Here is a 17,364-nt window from a genome sequence, read left to right as displayed (position 1 = left end):
CAGAAATTGCCACTCGTGTCCCTCACATCCCATCCCCTGGACCACATCTCTCCCAGAAGAAGAAATAGCACCTGGGAGTCCTGCGTACCAGCCCTTGCTCTGACTAGGTGGATACGTACTTCACACCCCTCGATGCTGGCATCTGGAAAACACCTAATAGCAGGGCTAAGACAATGAGAGCTGGAGCCCCAATGTGCAAGGCAGGTGCCTTTTCCATCTGCACCTTGGCTGTGTGCGCTCGGATCACTGCATCCATTTCCCATCTTCTGCAGCTCCAGTTCTCTGCCTTAGCTCCAGAGCTGCTGCCTACACCTCCCTCTCCCTCCTGACACTCCTCCCTTAAAGTTGTATGGAAGCAGCCGGGGAAGTTTAATGTGGGAGCCCCGTGGCGTTTTGCACTGTCTTGCTTGCTTACATGTGACCCTTGCATTCTAAGGCTTTGTCTACACATCACAGTTTAAAGCGCACTCTGTGTAAACCACGTCCAGTAGTAGCTAAAAGTGCTAAGAGCCCGGCTCCCACCACCGAAGCCTGGTTCACACTGGCACTTTACAGCAGTGCAACTGGGTGGGTGTGTTTTCACACCCCTGAGCCAGAAGTTCCAGTGCTGTGAAGTTCCAGTGTAGACTTGGCCTTAGTCTCTGCAGCAGCTGATCACGGCCCCAGTATTGCTGACTCGGCCTGCCGTCAAAGCTCTTTCCGCTCCGTGTCCGTCCCACCAAACCTGGGAGGCAGCACAACCCAGATGCCTCTGAAGTCAGCTGCTGATCAAAGGAAAGTGCTGATACAAGCGCTGCCTATTTAGTAAATGCCTGTTCTAAGGTGAAGCAATGAACTGCTAATCTCTTGTGTTGCCTGGGAGAAGGCTCCAGCTGCTGACAAAAAAAGTGATTCCCCTTTAAAAAAAGCAACAAAGGGGGAAATAAAAGGAGTTTGAGACAGATGTTCCACAGCAGGATGGTTTATACTTTTCAGGCTCAATTTTGGAGGGTGTAAATCACGTGCTAGTCACTCGGTCCAAGCCAGTGGGAAAGTGAATCTCTCCATGAGCAGTGACAGCTGCCTTTTCTTCCTGGGCTGCGACCGGCTCTCTGCAATTTAGAGCCCAGGTGTGGTAGGGTACAGCCCTTACTTACCCTGGATGATGGAGGCCTTGAGAAATGCAGATCAGCACAGAGATAGTGTGAAATGTGGCTGATGCCGTCTCTGAATTGCAGGTCGAGTTTAAGACGACATCCTTCCCTGTTGTTTACAAGCAAAGTGCGACTCACCTGGGAAAGCCCCTTGGGTAAAGACAACGAGGAGTCCGATGGCACCTTAAAGACTAACCTGTATTTCCCACCAACACCTACGCCCAAATACATTCGTTCGTCTTTAAGGTGCCACCGGACTCCTTGTTATTTTTGCTGAAACAGACTAACACGGGGACCCCTTTGAGCCTTGGGAAACGATTTCGAAGTCAACCGCCTGTCACTCTTCAGGCTTACGAAACCTGAGGAGCTCCCCCCGGTGGACTGATTAGTCCCTGCAGGAGAACCATTCACTCCCCACCCTGACACCTCTGCCAGGTCACTCTCCCCTTACGGCCCCCTGCAGCTTGTGGGCATTTTCCTTGGCAACAGACCAGCCACCCCAAACAGCGGCTGCTGCTTGTCTCTAGAAAGCATTCGAGAGCCCAAGGCAGTCTCCTGCCTGCCAATGAAATCCATTTGCCAGGTCCCGGTGACCCTCTGTGTTTCTCTACCCGCCAATCTGAGCATCTCTCTCCACCAACCAACGCCTTCTGTGTGAAAGACCCCAGGGCCTCAGCAGGATCTGCTCCTGCAGGCTCTGGTCGGTTTTAGTTCCCCCTGAGGTGCTCCAGCTGGGACTCATGATCCAGGCTGGGTGGGTCGGTGACAAGCACCCCGACCTTTCTGAACTGGAGTGGTGTGGGGGGGACGCTCTGGGCCCCTGGCTGCATGGCAGAGGAGTCCCGGTTTGGAAAAGCTGTAAAGCCCCTTGGCATCAGACGAGCATGGTCATTTTGTGTGGCCAGGACAAAAACAGGGCAGACAATTCCTCTCCGGTGTTCCCTGTAAGCTGAGTGCCTGGACAGTCACCCAAGAGAGATTCAAATACCGCCCAGCTGATTGGCAGAGTACCCACAGATGGCAGCATATGTCTCTAATGGTGGTGCACATCCGCACATACCACAGTGCGCATCATAACATTGACTCTGTACACGGATGGAAAAAATTAAAGGGAACATTGAATCCTCCGCCCTCTCTGGTGCTTTCCTATTGAGCGTGTGTGGTGTTTTAACAGAGGTTGCCACTCAGCAAAAATCAGCACGTCTGCTGACACACACATTCTCTTTATCCAGAGACAGCTGTACAGCCCCACCCCAACGTAAACAAACCTGCCGCAGCCAATGGCGTTCCTTGCCCGGTGTTTAATGAAAGCACACTATTAAAGGAACAGCATTACCATGCATAGTTCTGTGGGAAACTGCCGAAAGCAGCTGGAGGTAGGAACCAGATTGCAATTTTACTACCCAACTGTGCAGCGTTCCAGAGCCCTCCCTGGACTGAGTCCGACCCAGCATTTTACAGCATGATCTTCTCTCTGTACCAGCTTCCCAAATGTTCTTTATCTGAGCCGAGGCCCTGTGCCCGGTGCAGTAACGCTCCCAAAGCCAAAGGCTGGTAGAGCTGTATTTCAGAGGTGCTTAGGTGCTGATGTCAGCACTTTCATAGCAAAAAGGCTTTCAGAAGACTTGGCTTTTGCTCCGATTCCCCCAGGGAGTCAATGAGTTCATGCAGACAACACAAGGGAAGCTTTTAGGAAGTCCCCTGAATGTGCGACACAGACAAACGTGGCGTTTACGGATCCAAGTGGACACAGAAGTCAATGGGAAATGTTTCCGTGCCTTCAGTGAGCATTGGCTTGTGCCCTTAAGCAGGCAGAGCCCTGAAATACAGATGGCTGGACAATCCTGGAGACTGCGGGCCTACAAAGCTAGGTAGATGTCCAAGCCATTTAGAAGCCTCCACTACCATCATATCTGTGCACCTCAGTCATTCATCTGTTGAGCTGCCCAGCACCCCTGTGAGGCAGGGTAGGGCGGTTAGCCCCATGGCACAGGTGGGGCACTCAAGCCCAGAGGGAGGCTAAGGCCCAGACCCACAAAGGTATTTAGGCTCCTCATTTCCATTGTTTTTAGTTAGGAGCCTCATTGGATTTGGGCCCAAGAGACTCACCCACGGAGATCACAGCAAGGGCTTGAAGCGAGCTCTCTGCCCACTATCCTAACCACTGGGACATCCTGCCCGCCTCTGTCTCTAAATCAGGTGCAGCATGGGCAGTAGCAGCATTCCCTTAGCCTAGCTCACCAACATGCCCCCATGCAAACCCAGAGGGGAAGGCCCCACAGGGCAGAGAGGGGAAGTCAGCTGCGGCCCCCAATTCAGTACCTGTGGCCGCCCCCCTGGTCCGACGGGTCTCGCCCAACTCCTGGAACTCAAAAGGGAGGGGCACAGCGACCGTGGAATAATTACACCCAGCTCTCTCTTACAGAGCTTTAGCTCTCCAATGCTTTGCAAGAAGAGGTCAGTATCCTGAGCCATAGCACGCCGAGTAGCTGACGTCTGGGAATGCCTGCCGCGATGTGGCTGGTTATAGTTTCTTGACTCTTTTCCGAGTACAATTAAGGCCCTCATGGGAGGAAGACCCCCTGGAAAGGAACACACCAGGAGAAGCCAGGGCTGCATGCAGGAGGCAGGAGATGGAACAATACATGGCAGATGCCCAGGAATGACCTATAACAAGACTTGTTTCTTAAAGAGGAAGAAAGTTTCTGTTTAACTCTCCTTCGAAAGGGGTTTTCTTTCTAAAAGCTGCCCCCGAGCAGGTGCATTTCGGGAGCTCCAGCTTAGAACCAAATCTCAGAATGAAACCCAGGAGGGGCACGATGATTGGGTGCCAGATCTTCCCCGTGGCAGTCAGAGCATGAAAGCAGCCACTCTTTCCCCGCAGCCCCCAGCACGTCCAAGCAGGCATCGCTGGGCTGATGCACACCAGGGAATGGCAAGCCAGATTTATGGTGGCAGCTGCCAAACACTTAGCGCTTTGCTGCGGCTTGTTCATCTTATTCATGTGCCAGCCTACTCCAGACAATCTCTTATCAGATGCATTTATTCAGGCGGAGTCGTACGTAGGTGTCTACAGAGCAGAGTGGAATATGGAATCCTGTTCAGGGCTAATGCTAATTAAATGTTCTCTCCAGGAAAATCATGTCCCAATATCTTCCTTTGATCATCTTTACATCCTTGCCAGCGTGTCCTAGCATTAGCTCCCTCTGCCCAGCTCCCGGATAAAACCAGACAACTAAAGGATGGATAGCAGCTTCTGAATTGCACACTAGTGACCAGCACTATGACGGGCTTACATGTTCTTTCTAGCTTAAGCACCTGTTGTGGTGACTGGCTGGAATTCTCATGCATCTGCATGGAAAGCCCCAGGACCATTCTCCTGGTGAAGCTATTCCAAGCAGCATCAGCAGAGATCCACACTAGGATGCATCTTTCACAAGCTGCCCCAGCCAGGAAAACATCCTGAAATGCATCTAACTCATCTCCCATCAGAACCAAGAGCAAAATTTCCACTGGCAACTTCACTGCCAAACCCACCACAGCATCCCCACTCTACACTCACCCTCGGTACAGGGCCTGCGCAAAAGGAAACAATGATCAGCTTGTGCCGTTTTTCTAGGGTTGACAATGGATAAAGATGCCGGAGGAGGATTTAGTTTTAAGTTAACCGTTCCCTGCATTCGAAGTTCAGAGCTTATCTGCTCTGGAAGACCCTAGAGAAAGAATGAATGAAACTAGGATACCACATGAAACAGGAGGCGTGTGAAAAGGGAGATTTACAGTCACATTGTTTAGAAAAAAAAAAAAAAGCTTTATTCCCGGTTCCCCTTAGAGAAAGCACATCTTTGTTAAAGAGCCCCATCCTGCCCCTTCTCAAGTGAGTTCCACAGCTCTTCCTGGAAAAGGAGGGAAGATTTGACATTGCTGATAGTTAAGGTAAAAAAAAATAAAAAAAATCCCGAACTCCTTCTCAGCCGTCTTTACAAAATAAGCAAAACAGGGCACAGCTCAATTTTTCAAGTCTCTTGTGGACATCATCTTTACAGGAGCCATGCACTTGGCAGCTTGGTGTGCCAGACAGCAGTGGTTGTAACAGCAACAACTGGAAATCCTAACACCAGGGGTGGCCAGAGCAGGGTCTGTGGGTCAGCCAGTCTGTAGGATTCTACAAGGCAATTCACAGCCACCTTTGGCTTTACTATGAAAGGCAGCAGGCCGCTCACTTCAAAACATAGCACAGCATGCTGGGAGTTGTAGTCCCCCAGTCTTGCACTTACGCCACACAGATAGTAGAAGCTGCAATATCTCACCAAGTCAGGCGTGGCCCTGGGTCTCCTGGCAAGTTGCAAACTTTATTTGCACAAAGTGTCCTAGATGCTTTATAAACGTCCCCTATAGAATCCTTACTTCTCTCTGGCATGTGTCTACAAACTGCCATGTCTCCATCAGAGATTACTGCATTGACTACTCGCGCTAGTCTGAACATCCCACGGTGCCTACAGTTCTCTTCTGGGCTCTGCCATGCTGCTGAGCTAGTTGGAGGGTTCTGCAGCTGTGGTGTCCATGTCAGAAGATAGCGACAGCCTCTTGGTCTCTCCATTGTCCATGTTCTTCTTGCTTTCTTGGCTCTCAGGATCACAGTGCTTCTCTTCTGATCTCTGCCTGAGCTTGAGGGACGATTCCCGCCTGGCGAGGAGAACGGGCGGGATGCTGGGGAATACTCCACTTGCTGTTGTGCGCTTCTCTGGGAACAGACGCAAATAGGCAATTATTTCCCACGGCACATCCATAAACCTCTCAATGTCCCCGTAGCAGCATAATGTAGCAGCCATTGCTCTCATAGCACTTCACAAACTACAGTGTATATTCTCACTTTACCTGCTCCTGAAATGCAGCCACTTCTGGGGTACAGCCTGGTAGCTGTTAAACAGCACCGAGCAACACTAGGAAGTGAAAGAAGGGGCAGAATGCAATTCCCTCCCTGTCCAGTGGCTAGGAGATTCAGTTTAACCCCCCACCCGTAAAAAGGGACACAAAATATCTTTAATAACCACGTGTTCTTAGGATTTTGCTTGTAAATTCCATGCAGAAGAGGGCATCTCCAACTCCCCAGTGCTCCCAAGCATGTTCCTGGGAAGTCTCCCATCCAAGTCATGACCAAGCTCTATTCTGCTTAACTTGTGAGATGTGCGAGTATTCCAAAGCAGCATGCAAAATAACAAGCTGTCACAGGAAGGTATATTTTTGCCCCAAATCCTAACCCTGCCTCTCACCTCCTGGCGCAATGGGGTGCATCAGTCGATTCATCTGGACATTCCAGTGCTTGACATTGGTGCTGGCTTGTCGGAGCTTTCTTTGGGCCGCCTGAAACGAACATGGGCAGGTAAAGGGGAGGGCTAGGTTGGATATTAGGAAAAGCTGTGTCCCTAGGAGAGTGGGGAAGCACTGGGATGGGTTCCCTGCGGAGCGGGTGGAATCCCCATCCCTAGAGGTTTTTAAGTCCCGGCTTGACAAAGCCCTGGCTGGGATGATTTCGTTGGGGTTGGTCCTGCCTTGGGCAGGGGGTTGGACTCTATGACTCCTGAGGTCTCTGCCAGCCCTGGGATTCTATAATTCTATGAATCTGCACGCAGCCAGCAAATCCACCTTGCCCTGGACCAGCTGTAGAAAGTTCCCATCCCCCTGCCCAGAAACTGGACTTTAAACTTATCCTGCCTTGGAGAACAGAGATTGGTCTGAACTAGGGGTGTTAATGGTTATCCAGTAAGCATCACCCGTTAACCAGTACTCCAGGGAGCAGCCCCCTCCATCTACGGGCCAGCCATGGGCAGAGGGGTGATCAAGCCCCGCCAGATCCCCTGCATTGGGTTGCCAGCTCCCAGTCTGTGTTGGCTAAGAGCCAGCAGCCCCCACGGTGGCCTGGGAGCAGCTAAGCGGGAGCAGCACCTGTATGTTGCTCTAGCCCAACCCCAGCCCAATTGGAGCAATCGTCCCCTCCTCCCCGCCCTGCTCACCTGCTCTTTAATTGGTGCCAACACTGCTTTTAACCAATTCAATGGGATTTTCCATCCCTAATTTGAACTATCCCAGTTTCTGTTCTGGCGGGGCTTGGAGCCATCTCACGCCCGGCAACCACAGGCCAGAGGGTCTCTGATTTGTGAGATAGTCCTGAATTTCACATGGGGTCTGCAACTGCCAGAACACAGCTCTGCTACCTTCCCCTTCCTAGCCAGTCAGCTCTTTGCCACCCTGGCCCCGCTTTTTCACTGCACCCATCCCTATGCCGGGATGCCTTTGCGAGCCATAAACCTTCCACTGTTGCCCTCTGAGCAGCTCTGGCCTCGCTTTCCCACCACCATGTGCCACACATGCAGATCCTGCCAGACAGATAATCAGGGAATCATCATGCAACATGGGAGCAAAGGAATCCCGTCTCCGGGATTTGCTGTCCCACCCTTAGCCCTCCAGTCTCTGGCCGCTCCAGCAGATTTCCCACAGAAGAGTCTGCCAGCCAAGCTTGGCGGGCATGAAACTTACAACCCCCAATGTTGCTCAGGTCAGCCTGGGAAGTTTGTGTAGCTGAAACAACTCCTCTCAGATGAGAATGTATCGCCCCTGCAGAAATATCTGGAACGCTGCCCATCAGAGCTCAACCATCAGCTCCTTTGACAGGGAACGGGAGCACTTAGCTGCTGCAGCAACGGGCATATTTACATCTGCTTAGACAGGAGAGATTTTTCCTGTTGAAAGCCATGGGCCCGAGTTTCTGGCTTTGCCAGTGTTTACATGGGTATAATGCCATCTATTTCAGTGAAGCCAGTTCACATTTACAGCAGGGCACACGAGAACAGGAACGGGTCCCATTTCTCTAGTATTATGAAGAATCACACGCTAAAAATCAACAACGTGCTCTCCCCCAAGAAGAAAGCTCTGATTTCCAGACTAGAAAAGCCGTCCTATTTCTTTGCAGCAGGGAGAGAACCCCAGAGTGAGTTTGGTGAATCTCTCTTGAGGGTATTAATGGCAGACAGGAAGGCCGGGCTGGTACCATGCTCACCATCACATCCTGGTCTACCCGCTGCCTGTTCTCTCTCACTTCTTCCAGCTGCTTTTGGGCCTCCTCCAAATATTTGCTCTTGTTTTCCATCTCCTGCTTAAGGACCTGCTTCTCTCGCTGGGTCCTGATGATGTATTCTTCCTGCTCCTCCTTCAGCTTCATCAGCTCCTTCAGTTTCTCCTCCTCCTCAGCCAGCAACCTTCCAGGAAAGAGCAAGAGGTAGTTACATCCCACTCTCCAAGCGTTCTGTAGGTACCAACACAGCCAACCTCTAGGGTTGCCAGATATTTTCACAAAAAATCCTGGACATGGCAGGGAAAAAAAATTGGTTGATCAAAAAGCAAACAAAAAAAATCGGGAGATAAAACTTATTAAGCAAAAAAAAAAAAAAAAGGTCGCTGCATCTTTAAATTCCCGCCTTTAAATTTACATTTCCAGTTTTTTCTCTGGACAGAAGATGCAATTACCGGACTATCCGGGTGAAAATCAGACACCTGGCAACCCTATCAACCTCACTGTGCACGGCTCAAGGCTAGTCCAGGCCCAGCAAAGCCACTGGGGGACTGGCTCCACTCTTGATCTCCTTCAGCAGGAAAGGATGTAGGAAATGGTGTTGGGATGCTGGTGGGATGGGATACCTGCCGGGAAGGCTCTGAAAGAAGCTATTTCCCCAGTCTCCATCTCTTCCAGGGAAGGATGACGGGGAATAATACTGTGGGGTCGGCAGCAGTGGGAATCAAACCTGCCATCTCTGGATTTAAATGCAGGAACCTTGATTGGCTGCTCTCAAAGAATGAGCTCTGTTGAGCTGTAGCGTGCGCCGCAACCTTTCTCTGTGGCCCAACCACCACTTGGTGGGGGAAAACATCACAGTGTCTGGATGTGAGTTCAGCGCCAGCCTCTCCCAGCAGGGGGCACTAGCTGTGCGAGAGCACTAGCTGTCCTCCAAGCCCAGCTGATCTGTAGTGCTGCGTCTACACTGCAGGGTTATTTCAGAATAAGCTGTTCCGGAATTATTCCAAAATAGCTTCTTTTGAAATGCACATCTACGCTGCAGGGAAGCCTCAAAATGAGTCCGAGGCCGGCTTCCCTAATGGAGACGGGCTCTCTCGATTTAGACCCCCCGGGAGGAATAACTTAGAATGGCCCTGGCGAGGGGCTATTTCGAAATACGCTTACACACGCTATTTTGGAATGGGCGTTATTCTTCGTAGAACGAGGTTCACAGAAGCCGGAAGAAGCCGTCTGTTATTTCAAAATTATTTCAAATTATTTCAAAATAATGGAGTTGCTGTGGAGACGCTCGCGTTGTTATTTCAGAATAACAGCCGTGGGGAACCTTTTCTGGGTCAGGAGCCGCTGACCCACAGAAAAAAAATCAGTTGGGGGGGGGGGGAGGCGCACACAAGTGAGAAGCAAAAAAAAACAGCCCAAAAAAAATCCTCTCTCTGAGGTGGCCCCTGACTGAGGACTGAGAAGGAGAAAGACATTCCCCTCACACAACAGAGCCATGGGGGCCCAGGAGAGTAGATTTACTCCAGCCCTGTGGGGCGATGGCAGGGGTGGTGGGGCTGGAGCATCAGTGTGTCAGAGTCTTGGAGACGGATCCAGGCAAGCCAGCGGCCTCATGCGACTCCAGGGCCTTAGGTTCCCCACCCCAGCTCTTGAGCACTGCTGCTGAGGAGCAGGGGAGCCGACAGGATTGCTGGGCCCCGAGCAAGAGGGCTTGGAAGGAGCAGGGCCTCAGGCAGAAGGAGCCGCCGCCTGCAGTGCTTCCCTCTCCGCCTAGCCAGCCCTCAGAGCCGCCTGGACTGAACGCCCCCCTTTCCCCGCCAGCCCTCAGAGCCGCCTGCAGTGCGCTTCACCCTTGCCCCAGAGCGGCTCTCGGAGCTGCCCGCAACGTACTGCACGGTGCTCCATTGAAGGGCCCCGGCTGCTGCAGTAGCCAGGTTCCAAGGCAACTGCCCTGCTCCCTCTCCCCCATCGGCAGGCCTGCGAGGAGTCAGTAGGAAGGAAGGTATTTCCCAGGCATACCTGGCCTGTGCGTATCTCACTGACTCCTCGTCGTGCCGCGCCTTCACCTCCTGCTGCAGCGCCTCCTCGAGCCGCTCCTGCATCTCCTCCAGCTCCATGATCCGCTTGCGCTGCCGCTCGGCCTCCGCCTCCTTCAGAACCATCTCAGCCTGCATGGAGGCGCGAGCCTGGCGCCGCGGGGCGGGGAGGAGAAGGGGATCAGCATGGACCGCGCGCAGCCCGCACCCAAATCCAGCTCCCCAGGGGGAGACAGCTGCAGTCCCTAGCAGCTCGGTGGGGCGGGGTGGTGACAGACCTGAGCCCTCTAGAGAGAGGCAACAGGAAATTCATCCTGCTCCCCAAAGACGTGACATTGCTGCCCAGCAGATCTTCCTGCTGAACCGGGACTGGACTAGCCTGATGGAGACTGCCTCTGGTACCACCTGGATACACCAGCTGAACCACGACAGCGCCCCAGACTCCACGGGACGGTGAAGCCCTGCATGTCCCCCACCAGCTGGCCTTCCGGGAGCCTGAATTTCCATCTGCCCTCACGAAGACGCATGGCACAACTGCAAGCTGAGCCCCTTACAATGGGGAAAACGGAGGGGTGAGCTGCTCTGGATCCGAGCCCCGCTCAGCAGTCTGGGGCTGCAAAAGGAATAGCCAAGCTGGGGGGGAAGTGCTCCCAAAAGAGGGATTTCCAAAAGCAGGGAGAGCCCCAATGCAGCCCTGATGAGACGCCGCGCTCAGAGGCCTTTGCCTGGGATGGTCTGTGCCCGGAGCCAGGGGCTGCTGCCCGAAGGGGTCTGGAGTTTGCCAGTTAAAGGACCCGTGAGGCTGTAACAGGGGCGACCCAGATTGCTACAAGCGTTGGGGGCTCTGGTGAGTGACAAGGGAGATCGGGAGAGAAACCGCAGACCTGCTCTAAAGGAACCCCCCAGCAGGGACCCACCCCCGCCCTCCCTGCCAACCTGCTCCGCCTCCTTCAGCTGGATCTCCAGGGTCCTCTGCATCTCCTCGTGCTGGAGCCGGCGCCGCTGCTCTTCCTCCTGTAGCAGCAGCTCTGCCTGCCGCTGGGCCTCCTTCAGCAGCTCCAGCTCTTGCAGTTTCCGCTCCTTCTCCTCCTGCAGCTGCTTGAGGCGCTGCATCTCCTCCTCCTTGGCCGCCTTCCGCCTATCCCGCTGCTCCCGCACCTCCCGGCGCTTCTGCTTCAGGTCCTTGTGCAGGGACTTCTTCCCCTCTGCTTGCAACCGGATAGCCGTCTGAATGGCTGGGAGAGAAGGAAGAAAACTCAGCAGGGCCACACCCTGCTGGGCCATAGATCCAGCAGCCATGTGGCCAGAGTACTATGAGGATGAGACACGGGGGGTCTGGCAGACAGAACCGGTTTTCCCTCTAATTTCTTCCATCTGTGTGGAATAAATTTTGTTCTGTGCACTTAGGCATGTGAGGATGTGCACCACCAATAGAAACACATGCTGCTGGCTCTGCTAATCATTTGGGAAGCCTTTGAATCTCTCTTGGGTGGCTGCCTAAGTGCACAATTTACAAGTAACACTGGAGAGGATTCCTGGGTTCCATCCTCATCTGCATTGCAAGAGTGCTAATTACTGAGCGACTGTGAAGAGCTAAGCATGGCAGCCCTTGTATGGCTCTATATGCCCACAGCCCCCTTCAAAGCATCAGCTATTTGCCATGGGGTGTGAGTCAGTCCGATTAAAGTTACCTGATTTGCAGCAACATGATGTGGGAAAGTCCAGCTGCCAACTTCAAATGACTGGAAACATTTTGGAAAAGGTGTGTGGGTCTGAACACAGGGAAATGGGCACCTGGACCAGCTGGCCAGGCACTAGCAGAATCTTGGGAGAAGTTTACAAGCAAAGCTGGTTAATAGTAAAACCCAGCTCTTTCCATCAATAGAGCGCCAAGCTCTTTACATTATTCCCATTTTACAGATGGGGAAACTGAGGCCTAGCAAGAGACAGCAACTTGCCCAGCAGCGGTCAAAAAAACAAAAAACAAAAAACCACCAGAATGTTGGGAATCATTAAGAAAGGGATAGAGAACAAGACAGAGAATATCTTATTGCCTCTAAAAATCCAAGGTATGCCCACATCTTGAATACTGCAGGCAGATGTGGTCACCTCATCTCAAAAAAGATATCTTGATACTGGAAAAAGTTCAGAAAAGGGCAACAAAAACAATTAGGGATGTGGAACAGCTGCCATAGGAGGAGAGATTAACAAGACTGTGCCTTTTCAACTTGGAAGAAAAAACATTTAAGGGGAGATATGACAGAGGTCTATAAAATCATGACTGGTGTGGAAAAAGTGAACAACACAAGAACAAGAGGTTACCAAATGAAATTAATAGGTAGCAGGTTCAAAACAAACAGAAGGAAGTATTCCTTCACATAACACACGGTCAACCTGTGGAACTCCTTGCCAGAGGATGTTGTGCAGGCCAAAACTATAACTAGTGAAGTGAAAGTGTAACTACGTACATGGTTAACCATCCAGGTTATATGCAGGCTCCTGGTATGCGCGGGGAGCTGGCTTAAAAGCCATCTCCCCACGTGCACTCGTCCTGGGAAGCTGCCTGTCCCCTTCCCCCCCCACATGTAACTGCTGAAATTTAATTAAACAAACACATTTTAACATCCTTAACTATCACAGGGCTCAAAAAAGAGCTAGATAGATTGATGGAGGTTAGGTCTATCAGTGGCTATTAGCCAGGATGAGTAGGAATGGTATCCCTAGCCTTTGTTCATCAGAGGCTGGAAATGGATGACAGGGGAGGGATCACATGAGGATTACCTGTTCTGTTCACTCCCTCTGGGGCATCTGGCATTGGCCACTGTGGGCAGACAGGATACTGGGCTAGATGGGCCTTTGGTCTGACCCAATAGGACCATCCTTATGTGCTTATGTCACCCTGGAGCCAGTGGCCAAGCCCAGGTCTCCTGAGTCCCCATCTAATGCTCTATCCGTTAGGCTGCACTGCCTCATTAGTTTGTTCTTAATGGTCAGTTAATAAGCATCTCTCAGTTTTGCACCAAAGTGCTTCACTAGTGAGACAGATCCGGCACCTGACACAAACTGTGGCTACCTCTGGGGTGGAGCGAGGGCGCTGACTGACACATAGCTCACCAACAAGGGAAAAGGGGAACTCCGAAGGACATGGAGAGAATGTCCTACCCACCCACTTGTAAGGGAGACAGAGAATGCCAAGAATCAGACTCCACATTCCCCTCCTCCCAGACCACCGGAGAAGCAGCTGGCTCACTGAAGTTAGGGGACTTCAGAGAGGTAGCCAAGTTAGTCTGTAACAGGAAGAACTTCAAAAACAAGAAATAATTGAGCACCACCTTAGAGACTAACAAAACACGGAGATGGGATCATGAGCTTTCATGGGCACAGCCCACTTCTTCAGGTGACTGGAGTATTAAAAGTCCAGATCCAAGAATAAATAAGGGAGGGCGGGCGAGGGGTGGAAAGGGTGAGAGAAAAAAATAGTGAATTAGATTGTTCAAGTTACAAGGGCTGATAAGAACAATTCTATAATGAAGAAGTGGGCTGTGCCCTCGAAATCTCGTGATCCCATCTACATGTTTTGTTAGTCTCTAAAGTGCTGCTCAACTATTCCGTTGTTTTTGAAGTTAATGGGAGTTGCAACTAGTCTCTGCAAGGAACTGGGTCTTAGTTGTATAGGCCTGGTGCCCTGTGGTGGGGGCAGAGCATGCAGAGGCTCACAGAGAGCTCAAGGGCAGAAGCTGCCTTTGCCACGCATGGTTTCATCTCTTCCTTCCACGGAAGCATCCCAGGAGCCAGAGGAGAGCAGGATGGAGGGCGAGAGGAAGGGAGGAGCGCGGGTGCTGCGGCACAAACCTAGCGTCCACTCCTGCCGCTGCCTAGTGTCCGAGGCGCTCATCTCGTACGTGCGGGAAGAGGTTTTCACGCAGAACATACACCTTTTCCCGTCCCGGTCAGGCAGGACCTGCGGAGAGGGGAAGGAGTTACTGCTACTGTGTCCAGAATAGCGCAAATCCCCACTGTGCCCTCATACCCATTCCTGGAAGGGAGCACAGCCCCCTGCCACCTATCCCACAACCCTAAACTCCCAGCCCAGGTAGTTCCCCACCCAACCCTTCCCTTAGGGCCCTTTCCTTCTGGATGGAAAGGGGCAGGAATTACAAGGGAGAGAAACATCTTTCCTCCCCCTTCTCAATCAGCCTCTCCCAGGCCTTGTATAAATCGGGGTCCTGGGTTCACCCCTTCTTTGCTGGATGGAAGCCGTTGGGGCAGCCCATGGCAGCGTGCCACCCAGCCGCTATTGCTAGGCAGGGTCCCAGTAATGGGCGGACGTCGCCACCCCTGAAGACACACAGCTGCTTAATTGCTGCCTTGCTGCTTCACAGGCTAAGTCTGTTTGATGAGCTGACCCTCGAGGAAAGCCCTGTATGACAACCATGTCCCTGACAATTTCTATCACTATCCTGACAATTAGTGCCAATTGTAGCCGTCGTTTTTCTGTTGGGGGGGCTGGCTGGGAGCTGGGCTAAGAACGAGCAAACTCATGTCACACAGACTACGTCTACACTGCAATAAAAAAAAAGACGCGTTCTTAACCTGTGCTAGTCAACTTGGGTTCAAAGAGCTGCAGGAGTGACCCAATAGGGTTATACTCATGCTGCCAACCCGAGCTAAAACCCACAGTGCCGTCTCTGTGCTACAGTTTGAACCCGCCCCAAGAGCGCCGGTGTTCTGAGTGGCGCTGGACCCAGAGAAGAAATGCCAGCAGCCACCCTTGTGCCCTAGTTCTGAGGAAATCCTGCTCTTCTGGTTCTTGTGCACCATGGCAGCCGGGCAGCTTTTCTAGCCTGGAGCAGCCACGGGGCTGCTGGGTTAACCGAGGTGAATCAGACTGAACTTACGTCCCGTGCTCTCTTTCTACAGGTGCTGCTGGGGCGCTGTCGCCCGTAACAGCAGCACTGGGGGGGGGGCGTGCACACCGTGGAGACAGAGTGGAGCTGCTCTTGCCCCTCTCTGCTGGAGCCCGGCGAGTTACCTCCACGCAACAGTGCTTGTCCAAGGCAATGCTGCCCTTCTTCTCCTTCCGCTCCTCGCTCATGTAGTAGGAGAGGGCGCTCGGCTTGAGCGCGAACCATCGCTCGGACCAGTTCCGCCGCAGCTGGCCCTTCTTCCAGAGATAGCCCTGCGCCCAGGCAGACAGAGGGGGTCTCAAACAAGGGGCCGCGCCAGAAAACCCCTCTGTGCTGAGTGCCATGGGGGGTTGGCACCTGGCTCCTGCCTCGATTGGCTCACTTTGTGCCCAGCCACCAGAATCTTCTCACTGCCTCTGCAACCCCTCTCCCCCATGCACATATTGGTGCATGCTGGGAAATCTGCTGGGCCCCCATCCCATAATGCCTCTAGGAAGACGGAATGCCTAGCAGACACGCATGGAGCACTGCGCTCCAGGGTGTCTCACTGCACAGGTTTCTGGGAGCAAGAAGAATCAGCCAAACCAATTCAACATGCATAGGCCAGAGAGCCTGTCCACATAAGCAAAAAATCCCCAGGGGGCCGAAGCAATTATAGAAACACAGGGTTGGCCAATAGCACCACTGGGTTTACTGCTATGAGCCATGGTTAGAGCCACTAGGTGACTGGAGAATCTAAGCGCCGACCTGTGGAACTCCTTGCCAGAGGATGTGGTGAAGGCTAGAACTTTAACAGGGTTCAAAAAAGAGTTAGATAGAGTCCTGGAGGTTAGGTCCATCAATGGCTATTAGCCAGGATGGATAGGAATGGTGTCCCTAGCCTCTGTTTCCCTGGAGGTGTGAGACAGGGGAGGGATCATGTGAGGATTGCCTGTTGTGATCCCTCCCTCTGGGGCATCTGGTATTGGCCACTGTCGGCAGACAGGATACTGGGCTAGATGGGCCTTTGGTCTGACCCAGTGTGGCTGTTCTTATATGACCAGCTCTTTCCCAAAGGAAACCCCCCCAGCGCCTGTGCTCCTTGGCAGCCAGAGACACAAGTGCTTTATAGCTCAGAGAGGTTGGGGGCAGGACTGAGATACAGAGAACCCTTCCCCTTCTCCAGCATTTTCTATTCAAGGCTCTCTCTGTGCTTCACCAGCATGAATTCCACCAGCCTCCCACTCCCACGGGGCAGGCGAAAGCCATCTCTATCCGGCAGGTGAGTAAAACCGACGCAGCGTGACTTGCCAAGGACTACACTGGATGACGTAGAACCCTGCGCGGAGACAGAGTTTGTATCCACATGCACATCTGCACCCGCAAAAGCGATCTGTGGATATCCACATCCACGGACGCGGCTACCGGAGGATACAAATATCCACGGCTCCACAAGGCTCTAGAGACTTAGCCAGGGTTATGCAATGAAGTCTACTGCCATTCCTTGCTATAAACAGTAGGTAACACCATCACTACAGACAAGCTGCCAAAGGCGCTGCCTGCCAGCAAGGGTCTGTATTCTCCTAAGCAAAGTATTAGAGGTTTGAAAACCAGCCTGGTTGCTAACCAGAAGGGCTGGGTAACTGCGCGGTGGCCGGACGGGCCTGGCGGACTCATCGCCTCAGGGCCGATTTATCCATTAGGCACAGTCGGCACAGTGCCTAGGGCCCACGATACTTTTAGGGGACCACACAAATGTTTTAATGTCTTTTAAAATCAGAAGAAAAAAAATGAACTTTTAGGGTCAAAGAAAATGTTTTAATTTTTTTCTCACATCAGAAAAAAACGAAACTTTTAGGGCCCAGGAAAAAATATTACATTTTGCCTCAAACAGAAAAAAATAAAATGTTGAAGTATTTAAAGTTATATCAAAAATAATTTTTCATATTTTTTTTTTATGGAGGGAGGGGCCTATGAAGGCAAAAGTGCCTAGGGCCCCCGGAAGTCAGAATGTGGCCCTGCATTGCCTGGCTGTCTTGGCGTCGCTGCAGAAGAGCCCCTTGCACGTACGGTTCCTACATGCGCTCTCAGAAAGATTGGGGAAGGAGGGAGGCTCAGCGCTCCGTCCAGGACCCTAACTTCACCCCTCCCCATGGGCTTAGCAGGTTGGCCTGATGACCTTATCCATGTGGAACTGGGGTGGGGTGGAAGGTTGTCCCCAGAGGGTGGAGGAAGGG

At 52.3% G+C, this 17,364-nt stretch overlaps 1 protein-coding gene across 2 annotated transcripts in view; it reads right to left on the bottom strand.

The window, feature by feature from the left end:
- Positions 1-1,350: 1,350 nt before the first annotated feature.
- DEF6 (DEF6 guanine nucleotide exchange factor) overlaps positions 1,351-17,364 on the bottom strand; it is a 49,086-nt gene continuing 33,072 nt past the window's right edge. Inside the window, exons 5-11 of one of the 2 annotated variants that reach the window (XM_075910415.2) lie at positions 15,274-15,420; positions 14,094-14,202; positions 11,178-11,476; positions 10,225-10,391; positions 8,191-8,389; positions 6,407-6,497; positions 1,351-5,877 (exon numbers count right to left, since the gene is read on the bottom strand). In XM_075910415.2, coding sequence (XP_075766530.1) covers positions 5,666-5,877; positions 6,407-6,497; positions 8,191-8,389; positions 10,225-10,391; positions 11,178-11,476; positions 14,094-14,202; positions 15,274-15,420 — 1,224 coding nt within the window. In that variant the 3' untranslated portion in view covers positions 1,351-5,665. The remainder of the gene's footprint in view (positions 5,878-6,406; positions 6,498-8,190; positions 8,390-10,224; positions 10,392-11,177; positions 11,477-14,093; positions 14,203-15,273; positions 15,421-17,364) is intronic. The other variant, XM_075910414.2, reaches the window with a different exon arrangement.

The sequence above is a fragment of the Pelodiscus sinensis genome, chromosome 27 (assembly GCF_052426305.1).
Source record: "Pelodiscus sinensis isolate ZL-2025 chromosome 27, ASM5242630v1, whole genome shotgun sequence".
NCBI classification, from domain to species: Eukaryota; Metazoa; Chordata; order Testudines; family Trionychidae; genus Pelodiscus; species Pelodiscus sinensis.
Note: the sequence above shows the minus strand (reverse complement) of the source record. Positions and strands in the feature narration are given on the sequence as shown.